The 22,188-nt window shown below is 52.7% G+C and overlaps 2 protein-coding genes and 1 pseudogene across 3 annotated transcripts; 1 reads left to right on the forward strand and 2 right to left on the reverse strand.

The window, feature by feature from the left end:
- Positions 1 to 410: 410 nt before the first annotated feature.
- Positions 411 to 1,345, reverse strand: LOC308050663 (olfactory receptor 14J1-like; annotated as a pseudogene). Its single transcript has one exon. The product of its transcript is annotated as an olfactory receptor 14J1-like (transcript).
- Positions 1,346 to 10,269: 8,924 nt separating this feature from the next.
- LOC308050664 (olfactory receptor 14A16-like) lies at positions 10,270 to 11,232 on the reverse strand (the record flags this gene model as incomplete). The annotated part of the gene is made up of 1 exon (XM_080360817.1): positions 10,270 to 11,232. One exon carries the CDS (start codon positions 11,230 to 11,232, stop codon positions 10,270 to 10,272), a length of 963 nt encoding a protein of 320 aa, XP_080216943.1.
- Positions 11,233 to 20,907: 9,675 nt separating this feature from the next.
- LOC308050665 (olfactory receptor 14C36-like) lies at positions 20,908 to 21,843 on the forward strand (the record flags this gene model as incomplete). The annotated part of the gene is made up of 1 exon (XM_080360818.1): positions 20,908 to 21,843. One exon carries the CDS (start codon positions 20,908 to 20,910, stop codon positions 21,841 to 21,843), a length of 936 nt encoding a protein of 311 aa, XP_080216944.1.
- Between the last annotated feature and the right edge of the window lie 345 nt (positions 21,844 to 22,188).

The following is a 22,188-nucleotide window of genomic DNA, read 5'->3' on the forward strand; positions in this document are numbered from 1 at the left end:
TGACCAAGCTGCCAGAGCACTCAGGCCTTGCACCAACACCAGGGATGAGAAGGAGAGTGTGGAGTGGAACCAGAACAGCTCTGGAAGAACAAGCGCTGCTGCTCCCTGGCACAGCTGCCATACTGGACATGATTCCCCTACTCCAGTCACAGAAACTGTCCCTGCAGCTCCAGAAAGGCCTTGGAGTTACAATGTCAGTAGAAAAAAAATTGTGGAAAGTCCCTTTATTTTGCTCAAACACAGAGAGCATTAATTCGTCACTGACATAGCCACTCAGTGAGAAAAGCAGGCAGTGAATTACAAAGAAAATTAAAACTTTCTCACAATAAACAAACACAAGGAGAAACAAAAAATACTGCACACAGGATGAACCTGCAATGAGTTGGCCTATAACTCTTATGTAGAAGAACTTAGAGACAGTTTATAGCTTCAGAAGAAATCCAGTCATCTGTTTCCTCAGGGCATCCTTGAGCTCCTGGTTCCTCATGCTGTAGATGAGGGGGTTCACTGCTGGAGGCACCACCGAGTACAGAAAGGACAAAACCAGGTCCAGGGATGGGGAGGAGATGGAGGGGGGCTTCAGGTAGGCAAACATGCCAGTGCTGACTACGAGAGAGACCACGGCCAGGTGAGGGAGGCAGGTGGAAAAGGCTTTGTGCCGTCCCTGCTCAGAGGGGATCCTCAGCACGGCCCTCAAGATCTGCACGTAGGACACCACAATGAACACAAAACAGCCAAAAGCGAAAGAAAAGCCGACTATAAGAAGCCCAGCTTTCCTGAGGTAGGAGTGTGAGCAGGAGAGCTTGAGGATCTGGGGGATTTCACAGAAGAACTGGCCCAGGGCATTGCCCTTGCACAGGGGCAGGGAAAATGTATTGGCCGTGTGCAGCAGAGCATTGAGAAACCCAGTGGCCCAGGCAGCTGCTGCCATGTGGACACAAGCTCTGCTGCCCAGGAGGGTCCCGTAGTGCAGGGGTTTGCAGATGGCAACGTAGCGGTCGTACGACATGACAGTGAGGAGACAGTATTCTGCTACTACCAAGAAGGTAAAGAGAAAGAGCTGTGCAACACATCCTGTGTAGGAGATGTTCCTGGTGTCCCAGAAGGAATTGGCCATGGACTTGGGGACAATGGTGGAGATGGAGCCCAGGTCCAGGACAGCGAGGTTGAGCAGGAAGAAGTACATGGGGGTGTGCAGGTGCTGGTCCCAGGCTATGGTGGTGATGATGAGGCCGTTGCCCAGGAGGGCAGCCAGGTAGATGCCCAGGAAGAGCCAGAAGTGCAAGAGCTGCAGCTCCCGTGTGTCTCTGAATGGCAGGAGGAGGAACTGGGTGATGGAGCTGCTGTTGGACGTTTGCTGCCTGTGGGCATGTGGCACTGTGAAAACAGGAGAGCACGTAGAGAAATCAGGACAGAGTTCTCCCAGAAAATCTCTTCCCCCCCTCAACAAACATCCCTCTTCTACTCCCACCTGTGCCACCACATACAGAAATGTAAATTGTTCTCTCCTTTTTGGCAGCTGCTGTGGTCATGTCCCTGGCTGGAGCGTTGGTTTGTGCTTTCTGATTGTGCTGTGAGGATCAGGGCCTCTTCCTGTGGGCTCCCAAGGTGTCAACCCTGCCCTACAGCACCGGGACCTGGGAAAGGGGGGGAGTTCTTGTGTTTATAGACAATTATAATCTACTTATATCGTAATCATAATTCACAATATCATGCCAGGGAAGCACTGGGGTGTCCTAAAGCTGTTCTGACTGGGACAGAATGGGCTCGTTCCCCAGCCCCACACATTGCACATCCCGAAGCCCCAGAGGGCATGATGGGCTTAGGGAATTTGCTCCCACAGAGACATCTGCATGGCAGGACTTGCAGCATCAGTATCTGATCTTCAGCTGAAAGTCCAGCTGCAGAGAGTTTGAGGGAAGAACACAGGCAGCGGAGTCACCGAGTGGACAAGGAGACATGGCCCAGCGCTCCTGCTGAGAGAGAACAGGGAGACATGGACAGGCCCTCAGGAGCTTCTCCTTCTTGGAAGCTGGGCTGCCAAGGAAGTGCCTCAGCTCAAGACACCACAGACTTGAGGACAGAAGCTGTGGTGGGTGGGAGAGGAGCCTGGCAGCACTGCTAAGGGGTAGACGTCAACACTGCAGGGGATGGCAGGGAGGTGCCCAAGTTCCCCCTGTGATGGCACTTTTGGCAGAAGGTCCCTCTCTCCCCCTGCCCAGGTCTCCACTGCCTGGAGCTGTTCCTGCCGGGAGCTCTTTCTCTGTCCCCATGTCAACTCCCTGTCACTGCTCTCAGTGTCAGTCTGTCCCACCCCCTGTGTGCTCAGCTCTTCCCTGCACAAACTTCCTGGCAGCTCAGCACTGCCCAGGAACATCTCTATGTGTGTGCGGATTCTGCTGAGAACATCATACCAGCCCTAAAGGGGCTGGAAAGGAGATGTTGCTGCTCTGTGAGCCAGAGAGTGTTGAATAGCGCTCTCAGAGAAAAATAAATATCTGGAGTTTCAGCACTTGCCCCGTAACTGAAAGACACATTTCCATCTTCCCTTTCCTAGCCAGCCAGCCAAGAATAGAGGACAAAAGGCAATAATTGCTTCCCTTTCAGATAATCCCTGCCTTGCTGTCCCTCTTGGAATGTCCCTGGGGGTGAGTTGTCAGCAACTCTGATCCACACAGCACCCTCTCCACAGCACAAGGACCCTGTCCTGCCTGGGATCACTCCTTTCCCCCACAGCTTCTCCCCTCCTTGTTGTTTGGATCTCCCGGGCAGGCTGAGCGCTGACACTGGCAGGCGGCAGAGTCCCTGCCCGGCACAGCCCTGGGGTGCAGGGACCCTGCTCTGCAGGACAGCCCTGGGCACCCCTGGGTGCTCCCCCGGCTTCACAGCTGTTCAACATGGCCTGACAAGAGCCCCGTCCTTACAGATGCCACAAGCTGTGCCTGTGCCAGTTTCAGGAGATGCCTCCAGGAGCTACAGCTGCACTGCCCTGCACCAGAGACTTACCATGGCAAGGGCTGCAAAGGTTTCTCCTCCAGTGAGCTCTCAGTCACCCTCCAGTCCTGAGCACCTTTAATCTCTCTCTGCCTTGCTCGTCTGCTGAGATGCCCAGGCAGAGCCCTCAGCCCTGCTGCGTGTGCAGAGGAGCTGCTCCTGGGCAGAGCTGTCTCTCTGCAGCGCTGCCACTGCCATGAGCTCCCTGTGTCCCAGGAGCCCAGCCCAGCTCAGCAGCACAGGAACAGCACAAGGCGCTTTAATGACCCCTCTGGTGGGTTTGGTGCTGAGTTCATGGACCTCAGACCCTGGAGGAAGGTGATGAAACTTCTCAAGAAGTCAAAGTTAGATTCAAACTCCAAAGTTTCTTGTACTGTTAATGGGTCCCACTAGGGAACCTACTGAGAAACAATATCCAGGTTTGGTTAGAGAAGAAAACTGGAGGTCAGGAAAAGCAAAGTAAAGATGTCTCTGACGCTGACGAAACCTGGTTGTGTTTCATTAACCAAAAGCCAAGCCCTGACCTTGTACCATGGGAAATCAGATTCTGTCCTTCCCACGTTACCCAGGGCCCTTCCTGGGACCGTGTGATGTGGGGCTGTGCAAGGCCAAGGGCAGGACTATGGTCCCACCCCTCCCAGGTTCCTGGCTGGGGACAAGGAGGCCATGAGGCCCCTGTGCTGCAAGGACAAGGTGTCTCCTCACAGCCATCAGAGGTGCAGACAACAGCCATAGCCAAGGGGAGAAGGAGCTCATGTCTGGTGGGGCTTTCAGCCTCTTTACATCCCGTGATCATCTCCACGACAGCCTGTCCTGTGCTGTGGCATCCCCTGCACCTCTGTCCCTGCAGGCTGCAGACATCCCCCCTGCTGCCCCACCTTGCTCCTGTCTGAGCATCTTCCTTCCTTTGCTGAGATCTCCCCATCCTCCCCAGCTGCTCCTTGAAGCACAAAGCCTTGGGCTGATGCAGACTCCCTCTGCTGACCTGCTCCACCACAGCACTGCCCTTCCATCACATGCCTTTCTGCTCATGGCCAGCCTGGACCTCCCCAGCTGCACTTTGGGCCATTATTTCTTTTCCACTCTGAAGAAACCTCCACCACCTCTGAAACCACCCTTCAAGCACTCTCAGGCTACTCCTGCACTGCTGCAGCCTCCCCAGCACTGCTGGGCCAAAGCAGCCCAGGTCCCTCAGCACCCCACACCATGTGCATAAGGTGCTGAACCTGCCTTGGCACAGCCCTGCACTCTGCAGTTCCTCCCTGCTGCTCCAGACTGGGAAGCCGCACACTGGCACACACCCGTGTGTGTGGGTCACACCAGTGCTGAACCGAATGGGATGAGAACTGCAGGTGTCTGGGTCCCCACGCTCCTCCTCATGCAGCCCCGTGTGCAGCTGCCTTGTTCATGGTGAGCGTGCACCACGGGCTGCTGTGGGGACCTTGTAGTGCCCAGGCCCTTCTCCTCAGGGTCACTGAGAACTCCTCATTTCATCTTGTCACAATTCAGACATTTCTGATGGGTGAACAACAGATATTCACAAGGTCTGGACTCTCCCTGGACTGAAGTTCCATTTGCTCAGCTATTAAAGTTTGCATGCAGATGCAAACTCTCCCAACATAACAGCATGAGGTGTTCCAGGACACTATAAATATCATCTCCTGGGGAAACAGCGGGGTCTTGGGTGTCTGATACTCATAATGCCATAGGTCTGGAGTAAAAGAGAGAGGTTCTGTTCAGGTGGGAGAGCAGCAGGAATGTGTGGAGCTCTGCCTGGGGACAGACAATGTCAGCTGAACGTTGAGGAGTCAGCATGAGATGGCAGAACAACATGGGCAGTGTTGTGGTGACTGGACATCAGCTACAGACTCACTGGTGAGGAAGAGCAATGAGATGAGGCCTCCTTCAGGTAAATGAAAGAAGCTTCATGTTTCCAGGGCCGTGTCCTCATAGCAGACCTGAGATATCCCAATATCTGCAAGCTACCAACCATCCAGGAGGGTTTGGAACCCATTGACAACATTTTCCTGACACAGGTGACTGAGGAGTCAGTGGGGTGAGGTGCCCTGTGGGACTTCACACTTACAAACCAGAAAGAGTTGGTCAGGATGGAACAGTCAGGGATGGGAAAGTGGAGCTGAGGCTCCTGGGAGATGAGAACAAGGCCAAGAGCAGGATTTCAGGAGAGCAGGATTTGGCCTGCTGAGGGATCTGCTTGGGTCCTATGGGATATGACCTTGGTCCTTACATGTCTGACTGGTTGGCCAACAAGGGTGATGCTCACCTAGATCTGGAACTGGAAAACAAGGAGTAGCTGGTGAGGGTTGTGAACATCAGTGTCCACGTTGACTGTCGTGACCAGGACACAGTGTGGTCTCAGGTACCAGAGGGGAGGGAGGAAGGCCAGCAGCACAGCACAGGCTGGTAGGCTCGAGAGGAGAAGACTCTGAAATACTCAAAGGTGGCAGCCAATAAGATTGTGACATGGAAGTAGATATGAAGGGTGAAGGAGCTCAGGAAATCTGATAATCCTTACAGGACAGGCTGCTCCAAGCACAAGAATGATCTCTCCAAGTATGCATGAACAGAAGCATTTATCTCGTTAGGCTGCTCCTCTGCACTGATGGAGCTGCAGGGCACAAAGGCAGCACACAGGAGGTGGGAGCAGGGGAAGCTGCAAAGGAGGAATTTAGAAACCTTGTCCATGGATGTGGGGATGATGACAAAGCTCCTCTGGACTTGATACCTGCACGGGAAGGGCAGCAAGATGAGCTGACAGAGCTTCACTTGCAGTAAGAGAATAGACAGTGTGAACGTGGGCCTGCTGCTGAACTTCATAAGAGTAGAATCAGACGGGACTGAGTTTCTTCATGGCTTCTTTGCCTCCATCTTCACCAGCAAGGTCTCCTGGGACTTTGTTCCTGAAGGCAAGAGTCTGGAGAACACCCAGCAGTGGATGGGGCTCAAGTCAGGGGTGACCTGAGCAAACTCAGACATCATTACAGAACAGGAGATGGGTCACTTGACCAGCTCCTGAACACAAGTATCACTGTGCTGTGGCACCTGAGATTGATAGGAACACCCATCTCTTGATCCAGAGGAGTGTGACTCCTCTTGAGCTGTCCTGGCCTGTGTCCTCACTCACAACGTAAATCAGGCAGCCCCTTTTCTGACATATCCAATCTTTATCAGGAGCCGCTCCACATCAACATGAACTGAAGGCTGCTGATGCCACCTGTTCTGGAAAGGGAGAGAAGGGTGAGGAGGGAAGGAAATAGAAGAAATTTGGCTTTATTGCTATTTATTATGGAAATGGTCTCTGTTTGACTATTCCTGAAATCTCTCTAACCATCCACACCAAACTTGAAGCCTTTAGGAAAATGATGCACAGAGCCTTGGCTTCTAAGAGCATTTTCGATGTTAGTGAGCCCTCTGGTGCCACGATCCTGAACTGCAGCTACTGAAAGAATGAACAGACCTCTAATGAAGTGAAAAGCAGAAGCAAACTCCAAGTTTCTGAGGGTGTTTGGGACCCAATGAAGGGCCATCACTGACATAGCTGTGAAGGAAACAACCAGTGCAGGTCCCTGTCCCTGGGAGCTGGTGAAGGAAAGACTTGGAGACACTGGTTCCAGGTGGTGAGGGCCATGTGGAGGTGGCTCTGATGCCATGTGAGCCCTTGATGCTTGTTCATCACCAGAATGGCTGAGCCCTGACCCCTGGGACCTGGTAGATTTTTCTCCAATGTTTTTCAAGGCTTTTCCTGTGGTCAGTGTGAGTGTTTTGCATTTTGGGGGTGGGATTTATGTCAGGTGCTGTTACTTAAACTGCAAGGCTCTGGTTTTCTGTGGAGTTGGAAATGCCTGTGAGTTCCTCACAACTCATCCAGCTTCTTTCATACACCTGGCAATGGTCAACAGTCACCTCAATGTCCCAGTCCCACACTTGCTTGAATCCTCTATTTGGATCCATACCCATCACTGCAGGAGGTTCATGGATCCACCAGGCTCATGGATGATTCCTGAGGACCATCCAAGTGTGGGCAGTGTAAGAGAGGAGCAGAGCAGGGTCAGCTCATGGGCCATGACTGAGCACAGCCACCCCAGCAGCAGCCGTTCCCCATCTCCCAGGCACAGCCATGCCCACAGCATGCAAATGGCACTGCCATACATGATTAGCCCAGAGAGGCCTTTCTTCCTTCCGTATTCCCAGGAAGATCTTCCTCCTGTTCCTCCTCCACCTGCAGACATCAACTGCTTTCCATTGCTGGGCTCAGACATGGCTGGAAGGGTTCACTGAAGCCATCAGCCATCTCATTGCTTCTCCCTGACATGCCCTGACCCTCTCCCACACCTACAATGGCCAATCACGGCTGCTCAGGCCTCCCGCTCTTCAGAAGAGGCCTCGAGCTTCTTGGTTCTTCCTGCTGCTTATTATAAACTTCATCGCTCTCTCCAGAGTTCACGCTGAGCTTTCTTGTCCATAACAGCCCTTGATGACCATGTCTCACTAAATGGTTGTGTTTGTATGATCATTTGTGCAGAAAGGGCAGTCACAGGACAGCACCCAATATGTCAAAACTGATGCCCAGTGAAATGCCGTAAAGCCCCGATGAGTTCCCCTGTGTCTGTGTCTCTCCTGGAAGGAGTCTGTCCCGAGAAGGGGATCCAGCTCCTGCCACTCTCTGCAGAGGCACATGAGCAGTGTCCATCACCTGGGGACACGAAGGGTGACGTTTGCCAGACCACCCGCCATCTGAACCACTTAGATGTGTGCTTGTGGATGGGGTATGGAGCCTTACAGTGCAAATACCTATTTAATTGTCATTGCCAGAGGGGCTACCAGACATGTGGAGCATTATTTTACAGATATTTAAACATAAGCATATAAAACTGACATTCCTAGACAAATTACACAAACACTTGAAGGATTATTGATGCCTTTTAACATGATTATCCTCAGAAGGCCACCAGCTTTGCATCTCAGGAAATGGGATCCAGAGTCCAAGGGCAGGATGGTTTGGGCTCTGTGCTGGGATCTGGAAACTGAAACGTGCTCCCATCTCCCAGCCCCCTGCCCTCCTCAGTGAGGGTGTGAGACATTCTGCCAGCCAGGGCTGAACTCACAGCCATGACCAGTATCTTATGTCCAACTGCAGCCAATGGTGTCCTGCCAGCTCAGGATTGGAGCTGCCATTGCTGGAGGTGTTTAAAAGACATGGAGATGTGACCATTAGGGACATGGTTTAGTGGTGGACTAGGCAGTGTTTGATTTATGGTTGGACTCCGCATTCTTAAGGATCTTTTCCAGCCTCAATGATTCCATGATTCGCTGATTCTCTGATTTGGGTTGAAACCATTTCAATTCCGTCACCTCCAGGTTCCCTCAGAGGCGGCTGTTGTGTGGCACAACTGTCCTGGCTCTCCAGGCAGGTTGGGCACTGGGTTGGTGTCTGCATTGGCAGTTTTCCCCTTCCTGGGGTAAAAGGCTGTTGAGCAGAGACAGTTGCAGAGATTTGGGTCACAGGGGTTTGCAGCAATCCTGTCAAACTCTGAGCAGGATGAGCTTTGGAGCCCAGGAAAAATGGAGATGCTCTGAAGGATGTTTGTGAACAGTGGTGCTGTCACTAGTAACAGCAACAGAGAACTCCTCATTCTCACTGATGATCATGATGATTTAAATCTCTTTAATTTCAGTCCTAACAGTCATTCTTGCTTTTCCAAACATCTACTACACCTCAGCAGTTGTTTCTTGAAAGAATTTCTTAGAACAATGCTTTTTCTCTCACTTCTTTTTTGTTTTAATCATTTAAAGAGTACACCTCTTGGACAGAATTACCCTAAAATTGTGCTTCTTTCATTACTTTTCTACCTTTTAATTATTTCTGATGTGGTGTGATGTGGAGGTTGCATAGGAGAACAGTTTCTTTTTGAGACAAAGAAGGCCAAGGAACAGATCCCAGGTCAGTGCAAAGGCCCAAAGGAAGCCAGAATCTGTATGTGTGTGCACTGACACACACTGTCACCTGCATTTCCAGTCTCTGCAGTCCCAACAGTGCAGCAGAGTCTGGAGTTCTGAGCTCCCTCATCTGCCCTGTGTGACACGTGTAAAATGGAACTACCCCAGTCCAATGGCTGGTTTTGATTCTCTTCACAGCCTGAAGCACCACATGGGTCAGGAGACAAGCCAGGATACCCAACCAGGACTCACATACCCTTCACGTAGATTTTAGGTGTTCCCTGGCATCTCAGCAGACATGTCACGCTGATATCTGGGTGCAAGGAGCTGTTCAAGTGCCACGTCTCCATTTCTATAATGATGAGTTTGTGTCTGGCTGCCCACGCTGCCCACAGCCGCGAGGTGGGGGTTTTGCTCTGTAGATCAAGTGGGCTGTGGTGACTCTGTGGGGCCCTACTTGTCAGGCTGGGAGGCAGCCCCAGCTGATGGTGGTCACTGCCACTGACCACCTCCCACACAAGCTCTTGGGTGGCCATGGAGAGTGCTCAGAGGGACCCTGCCTTATTCACTTTGTGCGTGAGTGCTGGCCACCAACAAGCAACACCTGAGCAAACAGCCTGAAGTCTCTCGAAAGCCACACTGGGACCATGATCTCCTCACACTGAGCCCACAGAGAAACAAGCAGAGCAACGAGCCTCTTGAGAGTCTGTTACTAAGGAATGTTCTTCAAGAAACTTTGGAAGAAGACCTAACCCTTCAGGCACTGTGCTAAGGAGATGCCCTTGCTGATGGAGATGCTGTTCTGAGCCCAGCTCTGTCACAGCAGTGCCCACCGCCTGTCCTGGTCACAGGACTGACACACAGCAGGACGGCGACCAAGCCTTGGGAGCGCTCAGGCCTTGCAGCAACACAAGGGCTTAGAAGGAGAGTGTGGGAGTGGAAAGAGAAGGACTCTGGGAAGAACAAGGCTGGTGCTGCCTGGCAGAGCTGCTCTGCTGGGACTGTTTCCTCCATCTTCGCACACAGACACCTTGTGCTGAGCTTCACAAAGGTTGCAGAGGAAGGATCTGAGACAAACAATTCACTGCAGGGTCATTTATTTTCTTCAAATACACAGAAAGCACGACTTCTCATTTACAAGATCTTTGACTTGATCTATAAAGGTGGACAAAGATGTGGGATGAATAATAACATTTCTTTGAGTGAAATATTATCAGAGTTAAAAAGGCAAAACCAAAAAAGTCTTCCCCCAACTCCAAAAACTCATCTAAAACTACAAAATATAAAAAAGATAGGTTGGACCTGTCATGAGTCATGTCATGAGTGATATAGAGAAGATGGGAAGTTTAATGCCTTTGAAAAGAATCCAGCCATTAGTTGCTTCAAGGCATCCTTGAGCTTCTGGTTCCTCATGCTGTAGATGAGGGGGTTCACTGCTGGAGGCATCACCGAGTACAGAACTGACACAACCAGGTCCAGGAATGAGGAGGAGATGGAGGGGGGCTTCAGGTAGGCAAACATGACAGTGGTGACTAACAGAGAGACCACGGCCAGGTGAGGGAGGCAGGTGGAAAAGGCTTTGTGTCGTTCCTGCTCAGAGGGGATCCTCAGCACGGCCCTCAAGATCTGCACATAGGACACCACGATGAACACAAAACAGCCAAAACTGATTAACAGACTAAACACAATAAGGCCAAGTTCCCTGAGGTAGGAGTGTGAGCAGGAGAGCTTGAGGATCTGGGGGATTTCACAGAAGAACTGGCCCAGGGCATTGCCCTTGCACAGGGGCAGTGAAAATGTATTGGCCGTGTGCAGCAGAGCATTGAGAAACCCAGTGGCCCAGGCAGCTGCTGCCATGTGGACACAAGCTCTGCTGCCCAGGAGGGTCCCGTAGTGCAGGGGTTTGCAGATGGCAACATAGCGGTCGTACGACATGATGGTGAGGAGACAACACTCTGCTGTGATCAAGAAGGAAAATGAAAAGGTCTGTGCAGCACATCCTGAGTATGAGATGACCCTGTTGTCCCAGAGGGAATTGGTCATGGATTTGGGGACAATGGTGGAGATGGAGCCCATGTCAAGGAGGGCGAGGTTGAGCAGGAAGAAGTACATGGGGGTGTGCAGGTGCTGGTCCCAGGCTATGGTGGTGATGATGAGGCCGTTGCCCAGGAGGGCAGCCAGGTAGATGCCCAGGAAGAGCCAGAAGTGCAAGAGCTGCAGCTCCCGTGTGTCTGTGAAGGGCAGGAGGAGGAACTGGGTGATGGAGCTGCTGTTGGACATTGGCTGCCTGTGGGTATGAGAACCTGTGTAAGGAGGAAAAGTCAGTGAGAAGTTAGAGGTGTATAAACAGGCTGTTTCTCATGGAATACCCCTTCACCGATGGAGGGATGTTTCAGCTCGCTCTTTATTTCTATCAAGTGAGGAAAAGAGTTCATCACAGTTTAAAATGCAGCTTGGTCATCTAATTTCTATGAACACACCTCTGGGTCAAGACCCCCTGTGTTGATGTCAGAACAAAAACTGACCCACAATTTCAGCCCAACCCCAGAGAGCAAGAGCAGCAGGGACAGGTGGAGAAACAGGGAAGGACACTGCAGTGCTACTAGAAAATAAAGCCAGGCGAGAAAGGCAGACGGGCATGCTGTGGAACCTTCTCCTGACCCGGCTGTGCTGCTGCCACTCACATAATGACACTGGAGAGCAAGTACTTTTAGCACCTTATTTGAGTACCTCGTTGCAGGAACCCTTCACCTGGAGGTCCAGCTGCTGAGGTGGAGACTCGTGACCTGGACTCCATGGCTTTGGGGCAGAGGGTCTGCTGGGGAGGAGAGGAGACCAGGGGTTGCACTGGGAAATGTGTCTGCAGTGCAGGGGATTGCAGGGGGTTCCCAAATCCAGTCCCTGGCATATCTGGTAGGAGCTCTTCTCCCTGCCCATGTCTGTGCTGCCTGCAGCTGTGTGTCTGTCCCTGGTCTGCTCCCTGTCAGTGTCACAGACCCCGTCCCACCCGCTGTGTGCTCAGCTCTGTCCTGCTCACACCTTCTGGCACTGCCCAGGGGCAGCTCCGTGTGTGCAGGGGCTCAGGAGCAGCTCAGACACGTCTGGAGCTCTGAGCAGCCCTGACCCACACAGCCCCCTTCAACCCCACAGGCTCCCTGCCTGCCCTGCCGGGGGTCGCTCCTTCCCCCCACAGCTGCGTCCATGGGATCTCCCGGGCAGGCTGAGCGCTGACCCTGGCAGGCGGCAGAGTCCCTGCCCGGCACAGCCCTGGGGTGCAGGGACCCTGCTCTGCAGGACAGCCCTGGGCACCCCTGCGTGCTCCCCCGGCTTCACAGCTGTTCAACATGGCCTGACAAGAGCCCCGTCCTTACAGATCCCACAAGCTGTGCCTGTGCCAGTTTCAGGAGATGCCTCCAGGAGCTGCAGCTGCACTGCCCTGCACCAGAGACTTACCATGGCAAGGGCTGCAAAGGTTTCTCCTCCAGTGAGCTCTCAGTCACCCTCCAGTCCTGACCACCTTTAATCTCTCTCTGCCTTGCTCGTCTGCTGAGATCCCCAGGCAGAGCCCTCAGCCCTGCTGCGTGTGCAGAGGAGCTGCTCCTGGGCAGACCTGTCTCTCTGCAGCGCTGCCGCTGCCATGAGCTCCCTGTGTCCCAGGAGCCCAGCCCAGCTCACAGCACAGGAGCAGCACAAGGCACTTTAATGACCCCTCTGGTGAGTTTTGTGCTGACTCCATGAACCTCAGGCTCTGAGGGGAAGCTGAAGAATCTTCTCAAGAAGTCAAAGTCAGATGCAAACTCCAAAGTTTCTTGTACTATTAATGGGTCCCACTGAGGGATCCTACTGAGAAAGAACATCCAAGTTTGTTAGAGAAAAAAACTGGAGGCAGAGATGAAAGGTCAGGAAAAGCGAAGAAAAGGTGGCTGTGACGCAGAGTAAACCTGGTTGTGTTTCATTAACCAAAGGGTCAAGCCCAGAACCCACTTTGGAATTCAGATCCTGTCCCTCCCACGTTGCCCAGGGCCCTTCCTGGGACAGTGTGATGTGGGGCTGTGCAAGGCCAAGGGCAGGACTATGGTCCCACCCCTCCCAGGTTCCTGGCTGGGGACAAGGAGGCCGTGAGGCCCCTGTGCTGCAAGGACAAGGTGTCTCCTCACAGCCATCAGAGGTGCAGACAACAGCCACAGCCAAGGGGAGAAGGAGCTCATGTCTGGTGGGGCTTTCAGCCTCTTTACATCCCGTGATCATCTCCACGACAGCCTGTCCTGTGCTGTGGCATCCCCTGCACCTCTGTCCCTGCAGGCTGCAGACATCCCCCCTGCTGCCCCACCTTGCTCCTGTCTGAGCATCTTCCTTCCTTTGCTGAGATCTCTCCATCCTCCCCAGCTGCTCCTTGAAGCACAAAGCCTTGGGCTGATGCAGACTCCCTCTGCTGAGCTGCTCCACCACAGCACTGCCCTTCCATCACATTCCTTTCTGCTCATGGCCAGCCTGCACCTCCCCAGCTGCACTTTGGGCCATTATTTCTTTCTCATGCTCTTTCCCACTATGCAGAAATCTCCACCACCTCTGAAACCGCCCTTCAAGCACTCTCAGGCTACTCCTGCACTGCTGCAGCCTCCCCAGCGCTGCTGGGCCAAAGCAGCCCAGGTCCCTCAGCACCCCACACCATGTGCACAAGGTGCTGAACCTGCCTTGGCACAGCCCTGCACTCTCCAGTTCCTCCCTGCTGCTCCAGACTGGGAAGCCGCACACTGGCACACACCCGTGTGTGTGGGTCACACCAGTGCTGAACCGAATGGGATGAGAACTGCAGGTGTCTGGGTCCCCACGCTCCTCCTCATGCAGACCCATGTGCAGCTGCCTTGTTCATGGTGAGCGTGCACCACGGGCTGGTGTGAGCCCATTGACAACATCTTCCTGACACGGGTGACTGAGGAGTCAGTGGGGTGAGGTGCCCTGTGGGACTTCACACTTACAAACTAGAAAGAGTTGGTCAGGATGGAACAGTCAGGGATGGGCAAGTGGAGCTGAGGCTCCTGGGAGATGAGAACAAGGCCAAGAGCAGGATTTCAGGAGAGCAGGATTTGGCCTGCTGAGGGACCTGCTTGGGTTCTATGGGATATGACCTTGGTGTCTGCAGTGCTTTTCTCTCTCATCTCCTCCCTCCTCTCTCCCACCTGCTGTTGTGCAGCATTTTTTACCCTTTCTCAAATACAATATCCCAGAGGTGCTGCCAGCATCACTGAGTGGCTCAGATTGGGCAAGGATAGGGTCCATCTTGGATCAGCTGAAATCGGCTCTGTCTGACGTTGGTCAAACTCCTGTTGTCTTCTCAGAGAGGTGACAACTGTAGCACACGCACACTCACCCCCAGTTCCAAGTCTTTACCATGTAAGCCCAGTATAGGGCGACAACATGTCATGTGCTACAAATTACTTGGTCATGGAGAAGAAATAGATCTTCTGTCAGCAACTCAAGTAACGCACCAGTGAATGAGCAGCTTCCTATGGGGAACTGTAATTGCCCTGACATTCACTGGCCAGGCAAAGCTGCAGCTGCCAACAGTCTAAAGGATCTTGGGCCAACTGCTTAACATGTCTGTCTGATGGGCCAACAAGGGTGATGTTCACCTGGATGTGGAACTGGGAAACAAGGAAACAGGGATGTGAGGAATGTGAACATCAGTGTCCACCTTATCTGTCGTGACCAGGACACAGAGGGGTCCCAGGCACCAGAGGGAGGGAGGAAGGCCAGCAGCAGAGCACAGGCTGGTGGAATCCAGAGGAGAAGACTTGGACATACTGGGGGATGATGGTCAATGTGGAGACATGGAAGTAGATCTGAAGGGTGCAGGAGCTCAGGAAATCTGATAATCCTTACAGGACAGGCTGCTCCAAGCACAAGAATGATCTCTCCAAGTACCCATGAACAGAAACATTTATGTCATGAGGCTGCTCCTCTGAACTGATGGAGCTGCAGGGCAAAAGGCAGCACACAGGAGGTGGGAGCAGGGGAAGTTGCAAAGGAGGAATTTAGAAACCTTGTCCATGGATGTGAGGATGATGACAAAGCTGCCCTGGACTTGATACCTGCACGGGAAGGGCAGCAAGATGAGCTGACAGAGCTTCACTTGCAGTAAGAGAATAGACAGGGTGAACGTGGGCCTGCTGCTGAACTTTGTAAGAGCAGAAACAGTCAGGACTGAGGTTGTTCAAGGCTTCTTGTCCTCCATCTTCACCAGCAAGGTCTCCTGGGACTTTGTTCCTGAAGGCAGGAGTCTGGAGAACACCCAGCAGTGGATGGGGCTCAAGTCAGGGGTGACCTGAGCAAACTCAGACACCATTACAGAACAGGAGATGGGTCACTTGACCAGCTCCCTGAACACAAGTATCGCTGTGCTGTGGCACCTGAGATTGATAGGAACACCCATCTCTTGATCCAGAGGAGTGTGACTCCTCTTGAGCTGTCCTGGCCTGTGTCCTCACTCACAACGTAAATCAGGCAGCCCCTTTTCTGACATATCCAATCTTTATCAGGAGCCGCTCCACATCAATATGAACTGAAGGCTGCTGATGCCACCTATTCTGGAAAGGGAGGGAAGGGTGAGCAGGGAAGGAAATAGAAGAAATTTGACTTTATTGCTATTTATTATGGAAATGGTCTCTGTTTGACTATTCCTGAAATCTCTCTAACCATCCACACCAGACTTGAAGCCTTTAGGAAAATGATGCACAGAGCCTTGGCTTGTAGGAGCATTTTCGATGTCAATGAGCCCTCTGCTGCCACGATCCTGAACTGCAGCTGCTGAAAGAATGAACAAACCTCTAATGACGTGAAAAGCAAAAGCAAACCCCAAGTTTCTGAGGGTGTTTGGACCCCATGAAGGGCCATCACTGACACAGCTGTGAAGGAAACAACCAGTGCAGGTCCCTGTCCCTGGAGGCTGGTGAAGGCAAGACTTGGAGACACTGGTTCCAGGTGGTGAGGACCTTGTGGAGCTGGCTCTGATGCCATGTAAGTCCTTGATGCTTGTTCATCACCAGAATGGCTGAGCCCTGACCCCTGGGACCCGGTAGATTATTCTCCAATGTTTTTCAAGGCTTTTTCTGTGGTCGGTGTGAGCTTTGGGGCATGGTTTAGTGGTGGACTTGTCAGTGTTTGATTTAAGGTTGGACTCTGCGTTCTCTTTTCCACCCTAAATGATTCTATGATTCTATGATTCTATGATTCTATGATCTGCAATTCCATCCCCTCCAGCTTCCCTCAGAGGCGGCTGTTGTGTGGCACAACTGTCCATAGGAGAATAGTTTCTTTTTGAGACAAAGGTGGCCAAGGAACAGATCCCAGGTCAGTGCAAAGGCCCAAAGGAAGCCAGAATCTGTATGTGTGTGCACTGACACACACTGTCACCTGCATTTCCAGTCTCCGCAGTCCCATCAGTGCCGCAGAGTCTGGAGTTCTGAGCTCCCTCATCTGCCCTGCGTGACACGTGTAAAATGGAACTACCCCAGTCCAACGGCTGGTTTTGATTCTCTTCACAGCCTGAAGCACCACATGGGTCAGGAGACAAGCCAGGATACCCAACCAGGACTCACATACCCTTCACGTAGATTTTAGGTGTTCCCTGGCATCTCAGCAGACATGTCACGCTGATATCTGGGTACAAGGAGCTGGTCAAGTGCCTCGTTTTCATTTCTATATTGATGGATTTGTGTCTGGATGATGTGCAGACTCTGTGCATGGATGCTGATACCTCTTGGACAACCTGCTCTGAAAGGGTTAACAACATGGTCTGTTCTTTCTGGAGAGGCATTAGGACAGCAAAAAATAAGATCTTGGCTCAGGGTAAAAGAACAAGAATGGAAAAGATGTGGTCAGGACTGTTTGGGGGCACTTGTAAAGCAGCCCTGAACCTCATGTTAATTACTTCTTTATTCTGGGATAACCTGAGAGTTCTCCCTAACTTGAAAACATGAAGGGGAAGGAAGGACAGCATCATTCAGGCTCAAAGGGAGCTCAGGAGGTGTCTTGACCAACCTCCTGCTCACAGCAGGGTCAGACCAGATTGCTCAGGGCTTTATCCAAACACATCTTGGTCACTTTCTGGGACAGAGTGAGTGCGCACTCCTGGGAAACAGCTTCCAGTGCTGGACTGTCCTCAGGACCTGAAAGTTTCTCCCTTTCTACAGCACCTTTCCAAGCCCAACCATCCAGGTGGTTTTTTACCCATCTACTTGCACACTAACACAGACCATAATATCCTACCTTGGGCACAAGAATATTTTGGGGGATGATGCCAAATGCCTTGCTGACCTCCAGGTAACAGACCATCAATGTTGTCCCCACTTCCACAATCCTGTCCTTTCCTCACAGAAAGCAAAGAGGATGGACAGGCACAACCTGCCCTGGACAAACCCTGTCACCTTCTCTTCCTGACACCCAGAAATGGGGTCTCAGTGGCCATGCTCTGGGGCACAGCCCTTAGTTCCCCTGCTCACCCATGGGCCATTTTGAAAAGTGCACACACTGTGTGAGAGCTGCCAGTGCTCAGGGAGTCCCCCCAGTCTCCATGAGCTTTCACAGATGGTGGAGAGTGGCCTCACTGTGACATGGTCCTGCTGTCTCAGCTCCTGGGATGCTGCCCCTGCTGTCCCATAGACTGGAGAGGATTGTGTTAGTTCCAGTGACCCCTGACTTGATCCCCATCCACTGCTGCTTGTTCTGCAGATTCCTGTCTCAAGTCACAGAGGCCTGGGACACATGGTTGGTGAAGATGGAGGACAAGAGGACACAGGGATTCTCACCTCTTTCTCTTATTAAATTCATCAGTAGCTACAAAGTGTCTTTGTTTGTCTTTTAACTGTTCCTGCAGTAGTAACAGCTCATTCTGGGCCCTTGAATTGCCTTACAGGTCTAGAATGAGGTCTGATCTGGGCTGTTGCTGTTCCTGGAGGCTGCTGTCCTTGCAGACCAGATGAACTCACTCCTGCCACCCTGCCTGGCAGTTCATTCCATCCGTGTCACAGCTCTGTCTGCAGCACTGACAGCTCCAGCTCCCCAGTCAGGTCCCTGGCTGAGGACATGGCCTCACATCTGGGCTGAGCCACCCCAGCTGTGGCACCAGCCCAGCTCTGACCTGCACAAGAAACCTGGTACCAAGTGTCCAAGAGCCCATGTGTGCAAAGGCTTTGCTGCAGAGCACAGACATGACGTCCAAAGACTGATTAAAGTCTCTCTAGACCTAGGAGTATAAAACCAGAAAAAAAATGCCTGAATACCTGAATTTATTCAACTGAAGATATTCCTCCCTTGTTTGGAGTTATTAGATGCTTTGCTGTAATATTGCCGGTGCCCTGTCTAATGATGGGACAAGAAAAGTTGCTTCTCATACTAATTCATTGTTTAATACAAAGAACACAATGACGTGTCTCTTCAGAGGAGAGAAAAATCAACATCACTGATTAATTGAGGTTGTCTCAAAGGATGTGCCTCTAGAGCCCCAGGGACACCTGGAGGAGCCCAGAGGGGACAGAGAAAGGGACATCATGGGCTGCTCCTGTGCTGCTGAGCTGGGCTGGGCTCCTGGGACACAGGGAGCTCATGGCAGCGGCAGCGCTGCAGAGAGACAGCTCTGCCCAGGAGCAGCTCCTCTGCACACGCAGCAGGGCTGAGGGCTCTGCCTGCAGCACCGAGGGCACAGGAGCCAGGCACAGAGAGGGAAACGCAGTCTGGGCTGGGAGGATGCTGAGAGGTCACTGGAAATGAAATCTTCTCAGATATGAAGCCTGTGGCTGCAGGGCATTGCATCTGCAAATCTTGGTAGGATCTCAGAAAGCTGTCACATTGCAGAGCCTGCGAGAGATGTAAGTACAGCTCTCAGAGGTTCTCTGATCAGAGGGGAGGATGTGCTGCAGAGCAGGGATTGCCTTCTGCACTGTCAGTGACAAGACGTGAATGCTGCGTTCTCCCCAGGGTGGCTGTGGGGTGTAAATGTCAATGTGCAGGCAGGGGTGCCCAGGGCTGTCCTGCAGAGCAGGCTCCCTGCACCCCAGGGCTGTGCTGGGCAGAGACTCTGTCGCCTGCCAGGGTCAGCGCTCAGCCTACCCGGGAGATCCCAGCAACACTGAGGGGAGAAGCTGTGGTGGAAGGAGCAAACCCTATTGGGCAGGAAAGATCCTTCTGCTGTGGAGAGGGTGCTGTGTGGGTCAGGGCTTCTCACACATCCACACATCCAGATCACACCCAGGATTTTTCCAAGGGGATGCCTCAACAAGATGATCAATGCAAGGATTAGCAGACAGATAAGGAGCTTTGCTGAGTCTGTCTTTTTAGTTTCCTCTCCCAAGGGGTGGGGGGTGCAGGAAAGGATAAAATAAAAATGAGCCCTCATGCTGAAACAAGTCACTGAGACTCCTGAACTGCAACTCTGAGTGATCAGCACATCTGCTAGAAGGCTCATGACATCCCTTCCCCACCCCTCTGCCTGTGCACAGCAGGGTCCCCTTTGCTGGGCCCATCAGCCTTAGTCTGACCTGTCCTGTTTTCCAGCCTGCAGACAGGAAGATGCCCCCAGGCAGTGCCCTGTGAACAGGCAGGATCTGTAGGGCCAGGGGGAGGGCACAGAGGGTGGGATGGTCTGTGAGCACTGACAGGGAACAGACATGGACAGGGAAACACCTCCCAGGGGAGAATCTCCAGGTAGCAGGGATATAATCTGGGAAGGAGAGGAAATCTAATCCAGATATATTGTGGGAGGGAGAACAGAGACAATTCAATATGATCCCCTGCAGGTCAGATCCCTGCTGTGAGCAGCCCCCTGGCCTCCTGTCCCACCCAGCAAAGCCTCTGCCCTCAGGGCCGGGGGCTCCAAGGCATGAAGCAGCTCCTGTGCAGCCAGAGCTGCAGTTCCTCTGCAGAGCACAGGGGCTGAGAGCAGCTGCCCGGCACTGTTGGTGTCTGGGAGGTGGCTGCACAGCTGGGGAAGGGGGATGCTGTCTGAGTGCCCGGCTGCCTCTGCCCTGGCCTCTCTCACCCCCACCCTCACCGCATTTTCCTTCTTGCTCCCCTGCTCTGGGTCACTGCTGTTGGGATCTTGTTCTTGCTGTCAGGCTCTCTGGGGATGGCAGTTTCAGCTGCAGAGTCACAGCCTGATCTTGGGGGTCCTTTCCTGCAGGCGTGTCCATGGGCACAGGTGTCCCAGCTTTGCTCTCACCTGTGGGCTGTGGGCAATGCAGTCTGTGAGCTGGGGAATGAGCTGTGTGTGTCCTGGCCTAAACGTTGGGTGCTGAGACCTTAGGAAAGGGTGAGACCTGTCATGGTCTGAGGTGGGTCCCTCTGCTCTCAGCAGTGCCTGGTGGCTTTTCAGGGTAACATGGGAGTGTGATCAGCCCCCATCTCAGAAAGGTGCCAGCCCAGGGCAGCTGGAGCAGGACAGAGGGACAGAGCAGCTGCCCTCACTCTGCACTGACCCACAGGCACCCTCTGGTCTCGCAGGACTCACTCTGTTCTCCCTGAGTGCAGCAGAAATGCTGAGGGTTTCTGACACCCAACAACACTCTGCAGTGAATATGGGGGTTATGTAAAAAGCCTGGAACTCCTAAACTGCCTTCACCATCTCTGTTCCCTATCACTGGGAAAGCAAGTGCTGACAGCCCTTCTGTGTTAGCAGAAACAGGACAGTCCCCACCATTCCCTGGCCCCACTTCTGCAGAGCTGGGCTGACTTATCGACCGCCCATGGGCAGACGCCCTGCACTTGGTTGCACATTTTCCAGCCCCAAGCAGGGCTGCAGCCACAGTGCTGAAAAAGGTACTCCTAGAAAAACACAAGAGTGTCTGTGTGTGACAGGCGAAGGTCTAAGGGAGTTGGTTTGATTTTTGTCAGAGAACTCTGCCCTGTATTCTCACTGTCTTATTTTTTCTCATGACAGCGCCCCGTGCTCAGGAAAAGCAAATGTCCAACAGCAGCTCCATCACCCAGTTCCTCCTCCTGCTGTTCACAGACACTCGGGAGCTGCAGCTCTTGCACTTCTGGCTCTTCCTGGGCATCTACCTGGCTGCCCTCCTGGGCAACGGCCTCATCATCACCACCATAGCCTGGGACCAGCACCTGCACACCCCCATGTACTTCTTCCTGCTCAACCTCGCCCTCCTCGACATGGGCTGCATCTCCACCATTGTCCCCAAATCCATGGCCAACTCTCTGTGGGACACCAGGGCCATTTCCTATGCAGGGTGTGTTGCACAGATCTTTCTGTTTGCCTTTTTAGTTTCAGCAGAGCTATATCTTCTCACCATCATGTCGTATGACCGCTACGTTGCCATCTGCAAACCCCTGCACTACGGGACCCTCCTGGGCAGCAGAGCTTGTGTCCACATGGCAGCAGCTGCCTGGGCCACTGGGTTTCTCTATTCTCTGCTGCACACGGCCAATACATTTTCACTGCCCCTGTGCAAGGGCAATGCCCTGGGCCAGTTCTTCTGTGAAATCCCCCAGATCCTCAAGCTCTCCTGCTCACATTGCTACCTCAGGAAACTTGAGGTTATCATGTTTAGTGCTTCTTTTTTTGAGGGATGTTTTGTGTTCATTGTGGTGTCGTATGTGCAGATTTTGAGGGCCGTGCTGAGGATCCCCTCTGAGCAGGGACGGCACAAAGCCTTTTCTACTTGCCTCCCTCACCTGGCCGTGATCTCCCTGTTCATCAGCACTGTCATATTTGCCCATGTGAAACCCCCTTCCAATTCCTCCCCATCCCTGGACCTGGTGGTGTCTGTTTTGTACTCGGTGGTGCCTCCAGCAGTGAACCCCCTCATCTACAGCATGAGGAACCAGGAGCTGAAAGTGGCACTGAAGAAGCTGATTCAGTCATTTTTCTTTCAGCAGCAATGAGTTACTCATGTCTCTTCAGAAGTGATTTCCAGTTCATCTCAGGAACCTCCTGTGCATTGAGCATTTCATCTGTGATAACCATGTTTGTCAAGGAATTTCTTCACCCACGACACTTCTCCAGAGCAGTGACTCAGAGGCCTGTCTACTTGTTTCTGGGGCCCTGGTACAGCTGGTGTCCTGTGTCACATCTCTGTAATACAGGTGTGGACCCATTTTGAAATCACTGTATTTCTGAAATTGCAGCCATCTTTTTGAAACACCCCACAAAAGGGGATTTCCTCAGTCTCAGTCTTTGGGGCTTGGGCTCTTCTTCCAAGGCTGTGGTCAGCCTGAATAAATTTCCCC

The sequence above is a fragment of the Nesoenas mayeri genome, assembly GCF_963082525.1.
Source record: "Nesoenas mayeri genome assembly, chromosome: 29".
In the NCBI taxonomy this organism is placed as follows: domain Eukaryota; kingdom Metazoa; phylum Chordata; class Aves; order Columbiformes; family Columbidae; genus Nesoenas; species Nesoenas mayeri.